At 36.3% G+C, this 13,747-nt stretch overlaps 1 protein-coding gene across 2 annotated transcripts in view; it reads left to right on the plus strand.

Moving 5' to 3' along the window:
• Positions 1 to 13,747, plus strand: part of Knl1 (kinetochore scaffold 1) — a 60,163-nt gene that overhangs the window by 42,361 nt on the left and 4,055 nt on the right. For both annotated transcript variants that reach the window (XM_046460951.2, XM_046460953.2), the window contains exons 18-22: positions 3,336 to 3,413; positions 3,572 to 3,611; positions 4,594 to 4,695; positions 5,533 to 5,633; positions 13,055 to 13,123. In XM_046460951.2, the coding sequence (XP_046316907.1) occupies positions 3,336 to 3,413; positions 3,572 to 3,611; positions 4,594 to 4,695; positions 5,533 to 5,633; positions 13,055 to 13,123 (390 nt within the window). The remainder of the gene's footprint in view (positions 1 to 3,335; positions 3,414 to 3,571; positions 3,612 to 4,593; positions 4,696 to 5,532; positions 5,634 to 13,054; positions 13,124 to 13,747) is intronic.

The following is a 13,747-nucleotide window of genomic DNA, read 5'->3' on the forward strand; positions in this document are numbered from 1 at the left end:
ATCCAGGGCCTTGTGCATGCAAGGCAAGGACTCTACCAACTGAGCTACATCCCCAACCTGTTGCCTTATTATGCCGACACGTATTAGCACCTTGAAACCTTTGATTAAAGCAAATTAAAACTCCTTTACTATGGTCATCCGTAACACAGTCAACAAGAGATACCCAAGATGAGTCCCTGTGGAAAACTCTTAATAATCTAGACTATAATTTTGTATTTTTTAATAGATAAGTCCATCTCATTTGAAAATTGGTGGGGATGTAGCTTAGTGGTAGAACACTTGCTAACAATTGCAAGGTCCTATCTTTGATCCGTAGCAGCATACACAACAAGAAAATTACCTAGGTGCAGTGGCGCATATCTGTAGTATCAGTGACTCTGGAGGAGGATCACAAGTTGGAGGCCAATCTAGGCAATTTAGCAAGACCCTACCTCAAAATAAACAGGGCTAAGGACGTAGTTCAGTAGTAGAGTGTTCCCGGGTTCAATCCCAAGTACCATCAAAAGAAAGAAAATTGTCTTAACCTTTCAGTTTGGCTTCTCATAATCTTCACTTGTTAATTATGCTTTCCTTAAGCTGCTTCCTCAGAGATCTCAAAATTCCACATAATCATCAAATTTGGTTACTCTTGGCCCTTAACTATCTGACTTGTTTCAGCTTTTGCTGCTGCTGATTGTTCATTTCTTCCTGAATCTTTCATCTATCTTAACCTCTATGATATTGCACTACCTTAACCCTATTGTTTTCTCCGGGCTATTCCTTTTAATTCCTCTAATGGCTTCTTTTTCTCTAACCCCTTGTGTGTAATTTAGATTTTGTCATCCCTTTTATATTCTCTCCTCTAATGCTTTCATCTGCTTTAATAATTATGTAACTAATTCCCAAATTCAGTTAAATTCATCGAATATTTTTTGAGCACCTACTTCATGCCATATACTCTGCTTATCATCAGGGGAAAAAAATAAAGAAATGATACAGGTTTTGCCCTCAAGTACTTCATAATCATTTTGGCTGAGCACATCTTTAACCTGTTTGAGTTTTAGATTATATAATTTCTGTCTTCTTCCTGAACTTCAGTGCAACAATATCCTTAAGCACTTTAAACTCTATGTGAATAAATAATCTTCTCCCATCTTCAAAATCTAATTCAAAAACTTGTTTCTTGTCCTCTGAATTCCAGCCCAAACTACATACATTTCTATGTAGTTATGCCATTTTCTGTTTTTGTTGTTATCGTTTTATGGTGTGGAGAATCAAGCCCAAGGCTTTGGGCATGCTAGACCTAAAGTACTCTACCACTGAATTGTATCTCTAGTCCCCTGCCACTTATTTTTTTGTATGTATGATCTTGTTTTATTTTTTTGGTTGGCTTTTGAGGTACTAGAGATTGAACTCAGGGATGCTCTACCACTGAGCAGTATCCCCCCCCCACCCACTTTTTTTTTTTAAATTCTTTTAAAACAGGGTTTTGCTCAATTTCATAGGCTGGCCTCGAATTTGCAATCTTCCTGCCTCTGGGATTACAGTCATGCACCACTATGCCTACCTGCCACTTTGTTTTGGCTAATACATTCTCCTGTTTTCCATGAAGGGAAATACTCTCCATCTCTTTAGCTTTTGTGGCTGTCACTTGTATTGTAGTTATTTTGTTCAGTTTATCTTCCTAATTATAAGGTACATGGAAGCCAAAATCAGCTTTTATTTTTCTCCAGATCCTTAGTACTATTAGTACTATGCTATATAGAGTATAAGTGCCTGTACATGTGTTCTGCATTAAATTGATAATAAATATATGAATTCTATAGTCTTAGACTGTCCCACTCTTTTGTTGATTATCTTTCTATTTCACAGAATATTATTTATTGAGCAAATTTGCTGAGTACCTACCATGTGTCATATACAGTACTTAGTGCTAAGAACACACTGGTGATCAAACATTAGTTCTACTTTTATGGGGCTTCCAGTCCAAAAGAGAATATAGTCATTAAGTGAATAATTTTATAATAAATTCTGAGGAAAAGGTTACAAGGTACTATTGAGGTCCTGTAATAGAAATCTGACATAGTCAAGAGGTCATGGTAGCCTTCCTGCTAAAGAAGTGACATTTAAGCTAAGATATGAAGGATGAATGGGAGTCTCAAAGTGAAAAGGATAGAAAGAGCAGCCTGTTCAATGAATAACAAAAGTAGAAACCCTATTAGGAAAAAAATGTGCCAATTACAAGTGTTTGAAAATAAGGCCACTATAACTAAAATAGAGCAAAAGGCAACATAACCTGAGAAGAGCTATAGATATCACTAGTGACCAGGTCTAATTGGGCCTCTTAAGGTAATTCTGAATTTTTCTAAGAGAAAGGAACAGTCATTTGACAGGTCTTAATTAAGCACTGGCTACTGGCTAGAGATTGGATTTGAGTAGATCAAGAGTAAATACAACCAGTTAATCCATTATTGGACTAGTAACAGAGCCAGGTGTGGTGGCACATGCTATAATCCCAGTAGCGTGGGAGGCTGAGACAGGAGGATCGCAGGTTCAACACCAGCCTCAGCAACTTGGCAAGGCTCTAAGCACCTAGCGAGACTTTGTCTCTAAATAAAATATAAAAGGGGCTGGGGATGTGCCTCAGTGCTTGAGTGTCCCTGAGTTCAATCCCCAGTACCAAAAAAAAGAAAGAAAGAATAGAAGCTTATTTTAAGAGATGCTGGTAATGGTGAAGAAAAAGATATCTTTGAGGTAAGATCTTAACTTGGATAAACTTAATATGGGGAGAAGGGGCTGGGGTTTGTGGCTTAGTGGTAGCGTGCTTGCGTGGCATGCATGAGGCACTGGGTTCGATTCTCAGCACCACATACGAATAAATAAAATAAAAAGGCATGCCTTTAAAAAAAAAATGGTGAGAGAGGAGAGTTTTTAGAATGATTCCCAGGTTTCTAAAACAAATTGTGTGACAATCCTCAATGCATATTTACTCCCATCCCTTCCCCAGTAAATTTCCCAAGTTCAAAAAAAAAATTTTTTGTGTGTGTGTTCAAATATTTTTTACTTAGCCCATATATGTTGCCTAACAACTATTATGTTCTTGCAAATTATATGTATAAATAGTGGACCATGAGAAGATAGAAGATACTAATAGAGATCCTTGCTTTGTGGCTCAGAGCTCACTTCTCTGCCACCAGATAAGTGTATGTCTTCATATGAAATTATAATTATAGTTTAGTACAGAGAATAGATGGTATTTGTGAAATGGTCACTTTGTGACCATCTATTCTTTTCATATCTGATATTTAATAAATTATCTTGATTGACTTATTCTAATGCATGCTATTTACTTTTAGAAACTAAGAATTTGGAAGATGAGGAGAAAGACAATCCTGTGGAAGAATGGGATTCTGAAATGAGAGCTGCAGAGAAAGGTAACTTTTTGAATTATTTAAAGATATTTAAAAAAATTTTTAAAAGCCCTTTTGAGTTTGTTTTTTAATGTATTTAAATGAGATTAAGTCTGAATTTTCAACAAAACAGATGATTTTGTGAAGGTATTAAGGTATTATGTTTTGTTTTCTTTTTATAGAACTGCAACAGTTAAAAACAAACGAAGAGGAGCTTCAAAGGTCAGACTTTAATCCAAGTGTTAGACAATCTAATGCTAAACTCCAGAAAGCTAAATGACTTCCTACTTCCAGAGAGTCACAAGAATTATGAACAAGAGTCTTGACTAAAGGTGACTTAGAGCTTCTGCTGCACTGAACTGGACCCTAAAGCACATCATAGCCATCAGTATTTTCAAAGCCCTTACTATTTATAGGGCATTAATCGAAAGCAGGATTTCTCAAGCTTGAATTCTATCAGGATCCTTTTAAAGAAAATAAACCAAGAATTAAACTATTTTTATATTTGTACTTAAATAAGTATATGTAAGTATGAAATGAGGCATATATTTCTTAAGCATGTGAATCTTGCTCAACTTTAAGACGAAAAGAAATTAAATCATGACAAAACCAATAAAAGTCCAGTTGACAACATTAACAGGTAGTAATGTTTGAAATTAAATCAATGCTAGCAAAATGACTAACAAAAGGTCAAGTTCTATTTAGCTGCAAGAAACTGAAATCAAATGCAGGCAACAAAGTTATTACATGTCTTGGTTTTAAAGTGAATATCCTTATGACCTACATTATGCTTTTTTGTTATCAAAAATGAAAAAGTAGGCGCATGCTTGTAATCCCAGGTGCTCGGGAGACTGAGGCAGGAGGATCTTAAGTTCAAAGTCAGCCTTAGCAAAAGCGAGGCATAAGCAATTCAGTGAGACCATGTCTCTTATTTTTAATAATTATTTTAGAAAACATTGGAACCCCGAGGATATCTTCATGGATCCTGATTTGAGAGCCAATGATTGGTACCTTTTCTAAGTAAGCCTACTTCTACATTAATGATTACCAGAAATAAGTAAATAAACAAATATATATATTTTTTTAACCTGGGAGCCATCAAGCATGTGACTTCTTATCATAAACCTTTTTGTTATAGTTTGAATTCTTGTAACAAAGACCATATCTTTCTGTGAATACCTGGGTTTTTTGTTTTGTTTTGCAGAAAGCTCTTAGAACTGGAGGTACAGAAAGAGCAGACCCTTACTCAGATAGACTTTATGCAGAAACAAACAAATAGAACTGAAGAACTACTGAATCAGCTGAGGTAAGGCAAAGCAGGTGACATTTGTATTTTATCCTGTGTTTTAGTCATTGTCTAATCTACTACAGCAGTTGAAAATGTTTTCAGAATGTGTTGTTGTAGGTTTTTCCAGGGGTTTGTTTTGTTCTTGCTTTAGATGGGGTCTAACCATTTTTCCCAGACTGACTTTGAACTGAGCTCAAGCAATCCTAGCTGACTATCTCCTGAGTAGCTGGGACAACAGAACAGGCATACACCGCTGTGCCCAGCAATTACTACAGGCTTTTAACCTGTATGCACAAGGCAGCTTCAAAAAGGGTCAGAGTTTTTACTAAAGTGAAAATATACAGGGTGGAAGAGCTATGTATGGAATAATGTTTAAGTATTTAATACTTTGCATAGACTTGTTTTTTTCTCTGATACTCTGATTACAACTTAAGTTGTTTTTTTTTTTTTTTTTTCTGGTACTGGGGATTGAACTCAGGGGCACCTGACCACTGAGTCACATTCCCAGCCCTATTTTGAGTTTTATTTAGAGACAGGGTCTCACTGAGTTGCTTAGCACCTCACTTTTGCTGAGGCTGGCTTTGAACTTTCAGTCCTCCTACATTCACAGTATTTGAACTGAAATATCAGTTGTCTCTGAATCCAGTGGGAAAACATCAGCAACTGTTATTGATACTGTTTTGAGTAGTTTTAGAAATTCTCTGTTTGGGATGGAAGTATAGCTTAGTAGTAGAGCATTTGCCTAGCATACATAAAACCTTGGGGTTAATCTCCAGCACACACACACAAAATAAAGAAGTTAATCTTTTATCTTTTAAAAAGATGTGGCTTTTTTTTCCCCCTTCTTCTCTCCAGTTTGTCTGAGTGGGATGTTATTGAGTGGACTGATGATCAAGCTGTATTTACCTTTGTTTATGACACCATAGAACTCATTATCACCTTTGGAGAACCAGTAGGTGAGTAGTAAAAGTAACATAATCCTCTGCAGAGGTCTGGGGATGTAGTTCATTAATAGAGTACTTATGTAAGAGGCCCTGGGTTCAATCCCCAGTAGCACACAAACAAACAAAAAGAATAAAATACAAAGCTGGAGATGTAAGTCAGGTAGAACACTTGCCTAGTACACATGAGGTCCTGGATTCAATCATCAGTATCACCAATAAATAAATAAAAACATAGCTAAAGTTGCCATTTGTTTTAGTGTTTGGACCCTCAGGGGTACTTTATCACTGAGCTACATCCTCAGCCCTTTTTATTTTTTATTTTGAGACAGGTTCTCACCAAGTGGCTTAGGGTCTTGCTAAGTTTGCTGAGGCTCAAATTTGTTGTCCTCCTGAGTCAGAGGGATTATAGGCAGGTTCTACTGTCAGTATCTTTAGGTCTTTTCTCTTTAACTGGTCAGCTTAAGTACAACCATATTGGAATGTAGGATCTTCATAGCCTCCCAGCCTTTGCATCTGATTTTTAGAATGAATAGCATTACCTTCTGTCCAAATCCAGACTTAAAATTTAGGAATCATGTACATCTCCTTCTCCCTCATTACACATAGCCAAAATCATCAATAAGACATACTGATTTTAATTTCTTTTTTTTTTTTTTTTTAATTAAATTTAATTTTTTTATTAGCTATTAAATTTAATTTATTTTATTAGCAAGATCATATTACAATGATCTTGGCAATTCATACATTTGAATCATTGGGGTATAATTTCTCATTTTTCTAATTGTACAGATTGCAGAATCACACTGGTCACAGAGTCACCTATATACATATAGCAATCATAATGTCTATTCTGCTGCCCTTCCTATCCCCCCTATTCCTCCCCTCCCCTCCCATCATTTCTGTCTATCCAATCTAATGTGACACACTTTTTTTTTCTTATCACAAAATCATATATGTATTCTATATAACGATGAGATTCTCCTTCCATCTTCTGTGCAACTCCCCTTCTCCCTCTTTTCCCCCCCACCTCTCTTCCCTATTTAGTGGTAGTCGTCTTCTCATGCTCTTCCTTCCTATCCCATTTTGAGTCACCCCCTTATATCAGAGAAGACATTCGGCATTTGTTTTTTAGGGATTGGCTAACTTCACTTAGCATAATCTGCTCTAATGCCATCCATTTCCCTGCAAATGCCAAGATCTTGTTATTTTTTTAGTGCTGAGTAATATTCCATTGTGTATAAATGCCGCACTTTTTTGATCCATTCATCTATTGAAGGGCATCTAGGTTGGTTCCACATTCTAGCTATTGTGAATTGTGCTGCTATAAACGTTGATGTGGCTGTGTCCCTGTAATATGCTCTTTTTAGGTCTTTTGGGTATAGTCCAAGAAGGGGAATAGCTGGGTCAAATGGTGGTTCCATTCCCAGCTTTCCAAGGACTCTCCATACTGCTTTCCAAATTGGCTGCACCAATTTGCAGTCCCATCAGCAATGTATGAGTGTACCTTTTCCCCGCATCCTCGTCAGCACTTATTGTTGTTTGACTTCATAATGGCTGCAATTCTTATTGGAGTGAGATGGTATCTTAGAGTAGTTTTAATTTGCATTTCTCTGATTGCTAGAGATGGTGAGAATTTTTTCATGTATTTGTTGATTGATTGTATATCCTCTTCTGAGAAGTGTCTGTTCAAGTCCTTGGCCCATTTGTTGATTGGGTTATTTGTTTTTTTGTTGTTTAACTTTTTGAGTTCTTTGTATACTCTAGTGATTAGAGCTCTATCTGATGTTTGAGGCGTAAAAATTTGTTCCCAGGATGTAGGCTCCCTATTCACCTCACATATTATTTCTCTTGCTGAGAAAAAACTTTTTAGTTTGAATTCGTCCCATTTGTTGATTCTTGGTTTTAACTCTTATGCTATAGGTGTCTTATTAAGGAATTTGGGGCCTGCCCCCACGTGATGAAGATTAGGGCCAACTTTATTTTCTATTAGACGCAGAGTCTCTGGTCTGATTCCTAGCTCCTTGATCCATTTTGAGTTGACTTTTGTGCATGGTGAGAGAAAGGGATTCAATTTCATTTTGTTGCATATGGATTACCAGTTCTCCCAGCACCATTTGTTGAAGATGCTATCCTTTCTCCATTGCATGTTTTTAGCACCTTTGTCTAATATAAGGTGGTTGTCATTTTGTGGATTTGTCTCTGTGTCCTCTATTCTGTACCATTGGTCCACCCGCCTGTTTTGGTACCAGTACCATGCTGTTTTTGTTACTATTGCTCTATAGTACAGTTTAAAATCTGGAATCACGATACCACCAGTTTCATTCTTCATGCTTAGAATTACTGTAGCTATTCTGGGTCTCTTATTTTTCCAGATGAAGTTCATGATTGCTTTTTCTATTTCTGCAAAGAATGTCATTGGGATTTTGATGGGAATTGCATTGAATCTGTAAAGTGCTTTTGGTAATATGGCCATCTTAATAATATTAATTCTACCAATCCATGAGCAAGGTAAATCCTTCCATCTTCTAAGGTCTTCTTCTGTTTCTTTCTTCAGGGTTCTGTAGTTTTCATTGTATAGATCTTTCACCTCTTTTGTTAGTATTTTATTTTTTTTTTGAGGATATTGTGAATGGAGTAGTTGTCCTCATTTCCATTTCAGAGAATGTCACTGATATTCAGGAATGCCTTTGATTTATTGGTATTGATTTTATATCCTGCCACTTTGCTGAATTCATTTACTAGTTCTAGAAGTTTCTTGGTTGAACTTTTTGGGTCTGCTGAGTATAGGATCATGTCATCGGCAAATAGTGCTAATTTAAGTTCTTCTTTTCCTATATTTATGCCTTTAATTTCTTTCGTCTAATTGCTCTGGCTAGTGTTTCAAGAAGTATGTTGAATAGAAGTGGTGAAAGAGGGCATCCCTGTCTTGTTCCAGATTTTAAAAGGAATGCCTTCAATTTTTCTCCATTTAGAATGATGCTGGCCTGAGGCTTAGCGTATATAGCTTTTACCATGTTGAGGTAATTTCCTGTTATCCCTAATTTTTCTAGTGTTTTGAACATAAAGGGATGCTGTATTTTTTTTAATGCTTTTTCAGCATCTATCCAGATGATCATATGGTTCTTATCTTTAAGTCTATTGATGTGGTTAATTACATTTATTGATTTCCGTATATTGAACCAGCCTTACATCCCGGGGATGAATCCCACTTGGTCATGGTGCACGATCTTTTGATATGTTTTTGTATCCGATTTGCTAGAATTTTATTGAGGATTTTTGCATCTATATTCATTAGGGATATTGGGTCTGAAGTTTTCTTTCTTTGAAGTGTCTTTATCTGGTTTTGGAAACAGAGTGATGTTGGCCTCATAGAATGAATTCGGAAGTACTCCCTCTTTTTCTATCTCCTGAAATAGATTGAAGAGTATTGCTATTAGTTCTTCTTTAAAGTTCTTGTAAAACTCTGCTGTATATCCGTCTGGTCCTGGGCTTTTCTTGGTTGGTAATCTTTTGATGGCTTCTTCTATTTCCTCACTTGATATTGGTCTGTTTAAGTTGTTTATATCATCCTGACTCAATCTAGGTAGCTCATATGCCTTAAGGAATTTATCGATGCCTTCACTATCCTCAATTTTATTAGCGTATAGGGTTTTAAAATAATTTCTGATTATCTTCTGTATTTCTGAAGTGTCTGTTGTGATGTTGCCTTTTTCATCCCGTAAGCTAGTAATTTGGGTTCTCTCCTTCTCTTTGTTAGCATGGCTAGTGGTCTATCAATCTTATTTATTTTTTCAAAGAACCAACTTTTAGTTTTGTCAGTTTTTTCGATTGTTTCTTTTGTTTCGATTTCTGATTTTAATTTCTTACTATCCATTTTTCTCCATCTCTTTTGTCAGTTGTCATCTCTAATCCAGATGAGTATGATAACATTCCAATTGAACTTTCTGGATTTTCCCTTTTTCCTTGATAATTCATTCTCCTCCATGTAGCTATAGTGATTGTTGAAAATCTAATCATGCATATACAGTTATGTTAAATTAATGATCAAAATATTTTTTATTGGTTGTTCAAAACATTACAAAGCTCTTGACATATCATATGTCATACATTAGATTCAAGTGGGTTATGAACTCCCATTTTTACCCCAAATACATATTGCAGAATCACTTCGGTTACACATCCACATTTTTACATAATGCCATATTAGTAACTGTTGTATTCTGCTACCTTTCCTATCCTCTACTATCCCCCTCCCCTCCCCTCCCATCTTCTCTCTCTACCCCATCTACTGTAATTCATTTCTCTCCTTGTTTTTTTTTTTTTTTCCCATTCCTCTCACAACCTCTTATATGTAATTTTGTATAACAGTGAGGGTCTCCTTCCATTTCCATGCAATTTCCCTTTTCTTTCCCTTTCCCTCCCACCTCATGTCTCTGTTTAATGTTAATCTTTTCCTCCTGCTCTTCCTCCCTGCTCTGTTCTTAATTGCTCTCGTTATATCAAAGAAGACATTTGGCATTTGTTTTTTAGGGACTGGCTAGCTTCACTTAGCATAACCTGCTCTAATGCCATCCATTTCCCTGCAAATTCCATGATTTTGTCATTTTTTAGTGCAGAGTAATACTCCATTGTGTATAAATGCCACATTTTTTTTATCCATTCATCTATTGAAGGGCATCTGGGTTGGTTCCACAGTCTAGCTATTGTGAATTGTGCTGCTATGAACATCGATGTGGCAGTATCCCTGTAGTACGCTCTTTTAAGGTCTTCAGGGAATAGTCCGAGAAGGGCAATAGCTGGGTCAAATGGTGGTTCCATTCCCAGCTTTCCCAGGAATCTCCATACTGCTTTCCAAATTGGCCGCACCAATTTGCAGTCCCATCAGCAATGTAGAAGAGTACCCTTTTCCCCACATCCTCGCCAGCACTTATTGTTGTTTGACTTCATAATGGCTGCCAATCTTACTGGAGTGAGATGGTATCTTAGGGTGGTTTTGATTTGCATTTCTCTGACTGCTAGAGATGGTGAGCATTTTTTCATGTACTTGTTGATTGATTGTATGTCCTCCTCTGAGAAGTGTCTGTTCAGGTCCTTGGCCCATTTGTTGATTGGGTTATTTGTTTTCTTATTGTTTAATTTTTTGAGTTCTTTGTATACTCTGGATATTAGGGCTCTATCTGAAGTATGAGGAGTAAAAATTTGTTCCCACGATGTAGGCTCCCTATTTACCTCTCTTATTGTTTCTCTTGCTGAGAAAAAACTTTTTAGTTTGAGTAAGTCCCATTTGTTGATTCTAGTTATTAACTCTTGTGCTATGGGTGTCCTATTAAGGAATTTGGAGCCCGACCCCACAATATGTAGATTGGAGCCAACTTTTTCTTCTATCAGACGCAGAGTCTCTGATTTGATATCAAGCTCCTTGATCCATTTTGAGTTAACTTTTGTGCATGGCGAGAGAAGGGGATTCAGTTTCAGTTTGTTGCATATGGATTTCCAGTTTTCACAGCACCATTTGTTGAAGATGCTATCCTTCCTCCATTGCATGCTTTTAGCCCCTTTATCAAATATAAGATAGTTGTAACTTTGTGGATTAGTCTCTGTGTCCTCTATTCTGTACCATTGGTCCACCCGCCTGTTTTGGTACCAGTACCATGCTGCTTTTGTTACTATTGCTCTGTAGTATAGTTTGAAATCTGGTATCGCTATGCCACCTGATTCACACTTCCTACTTAGAGTTGCTTTTGCTATTCTGGGTCTTTTATTATTCCATATGAATTTCATGATTGCTTTATCTATTTCTACAAGAAATGCCATTGGGATTTTGATTGGCATTGCATTAAACCTATAGAGAACTTTTGGTAATATCGCCATTTTGATGATGTTAGTTCTGCCTATCCATGAACAGGGTATATTTTTCCATCTTCTAAGATCTTCTCTTTCTCTCTTTAGGGTTCTGTAGTTTTCATTGTATAAATCTTTCACCTCTTTTGTTAGGTTGATTCCCAAGTATTTTTTTTTTTTTTTTTTTTTTTTTTGAGGATATTGTGAATGGGGTGTTTTTCCTCATTTCTGTTTCAGAAGTTTTGTCGCTGATATACAGAAATGCCTTTGATTTATGCGTGTTGATTTTATATCCTGCCACTTCAAAATATTTTATATAGTCTGTAAAGCCTTTGCATAAATTGAATTTTTCTTTTTCTGCCTCATTTTGTATACCTTTTTTTTTTTTTTTTAACATATTCTGCATGTTGACCAGATTGGATTTCTTTCATTTCCTTAAATGATCATGATCATTCATGTTCAGTCATTCCATCCTACCTCAAGACTTTCATACAGATGTTTCTTATTCCTGGAAGCTCTTTTCTTCCTCTTCACTACTAAAATTTCTAATAAGCCTTAAAAGCTTAGCTCAATTATCAGTTTCACAGGAAAGTTTTCCATGACTCTCCTTTTATACCTACCTGCTCTGCCAATTCCCCCTCATAGTCTATGTTTTCATTGCTCTCTGCAATATTCCTTAATAGCATTTACCACAATTTGTAGTTTTTATGTCCTTCTGATTTGTAAAGCTTCTTGAGGATGTGGGTGATTATGACTTTTTCTCATTATGGTATGCACTTAACACATAGAAAATATTTAGCAAAGCATTCAATAAATTAAAAAGAATCAAAATTTGTGAGATAGATGATAATGTCTATAGAGTCTGAAGGAATGAGCAGTTGTCCTGATGATCTAAAAATTCATTACAGTTAAACTATAATCCCAGAAACTAGGGAGGCTGAGGCAGTAAGATCACAAGTTCAAAGCCAGACTTGGCAACTTAGCTAGACTGTGTTCTCAATAAATTGGAAAAGGGCTGGGACTGGGCACTATAGCACACTCCTATAATCCTAGCAGTTCAGGAGGAAGCTGAGGCAAAAGGATTGCAAGTTCAAAGCCAAACTCAGCAACTTAGCAAGTCCCTAAGTAACTGAGCTAGACCCTGTTGCAAAATAAAAACTAAAAAAGGGCTGGGGATATTGCTCAGCAGTTAAGTGCCCCTGGGATCAATCCTCTGTACCCGCCTGCTCCCCCCCCAAAAAAAAAAATCATCATGGCAATATAAAAAGTATTGATCATTTTGAGTGTATTTGTTCAGGGATAGTAGGTATGGGGAGGCTATGTTCCTTACATGATTCCTAAAAAAATTTATCTTTGCACAGAAGTTAGGGGGCAAAAAGAGGAGATATATTCTACACATAAAATTTCCTTCTAAGATCTACCAATGTTGTTGAGGAAAATCTCAGTCAAACTTACCATAATTTGAGAATCTGATTCAAAGATAAACCTTCAACTCCCTGTGAAAAAACCCTTCTACCCAGAATAGTACTGAGTTTTATGTGGCTTAAAATCAGAACAAAAAGAAATGTTATTCTTTTCCTGGTTCATCTTAGTTGGTCTCCCTTTCTTGGACAAGGCTCACAGGAAGATTACTGACCTAAATTTTCAGTCTCTGTTAGATGGTAAGTTCAAAACATTTATGCTTCTTAAAAATTTTGTTGGGCTGGGGATATAGCTTAGTTGGTAGAGTGCTTGCCTTGCATGCACAAGGCCCTCGGTTCAAACCCCAGCACCAAAAAAAAAAAAAAATTATTAATTTATAGATACAAGTGCTTCTTGGTAACTCTTTCACTAATTTAAATATTAATATTAATAATTTATATTTAAAATATGTATTACGTATAAAATTGAGTAATGTTTTAAATATTGGGTGGATTTTTAAAAAATTTTTTTAGTTGTTGATGGACCCTTATTTTATTTACTCATATGCAGTACTGAGAATCAAACCCAGTACCTCACACATGCTAGGCAAGTGCTCTACCACTGAGCTACAACCCTAGCTCCTGGGTGGATCTGAAAAGAAATGACATTCTCATTAGCTTTAAATGATTGATAAATAGGCATTTCCATAGTTTGAAAATTACATCATGAATATTTCATCTCAGGCAGATTTATTACTTACATTAGTACTATGAGGTAGGAAACTACAGATCAGAAAAATTAAATGTTGCTTGGTGCAGTGGTACATGCCTGTAATCCCCAGCTGCTAGCGAGGCTGAGGCAGAAAGATCACAAGTTCAAGGCCA

Source organism: Marmota monax, unplaced genomic scaffold (genome assembly GCF_021218885.2).
Source record: "Marmota monax isolate L192 unplaced genomic scaffold, Marmota_monax_Labrador192_F-V1.1 WCK01_AAM20220418_F8-fsc00001, whole genome shotgun sequence".
In the NCBI taxonomy this organism is placed as follows: domain Eukaryota; kingdom Metazoa; phylum Chordata; class Mammalia; order Rodentia; family Sciuridae; genus Marmota; species Marmota monax.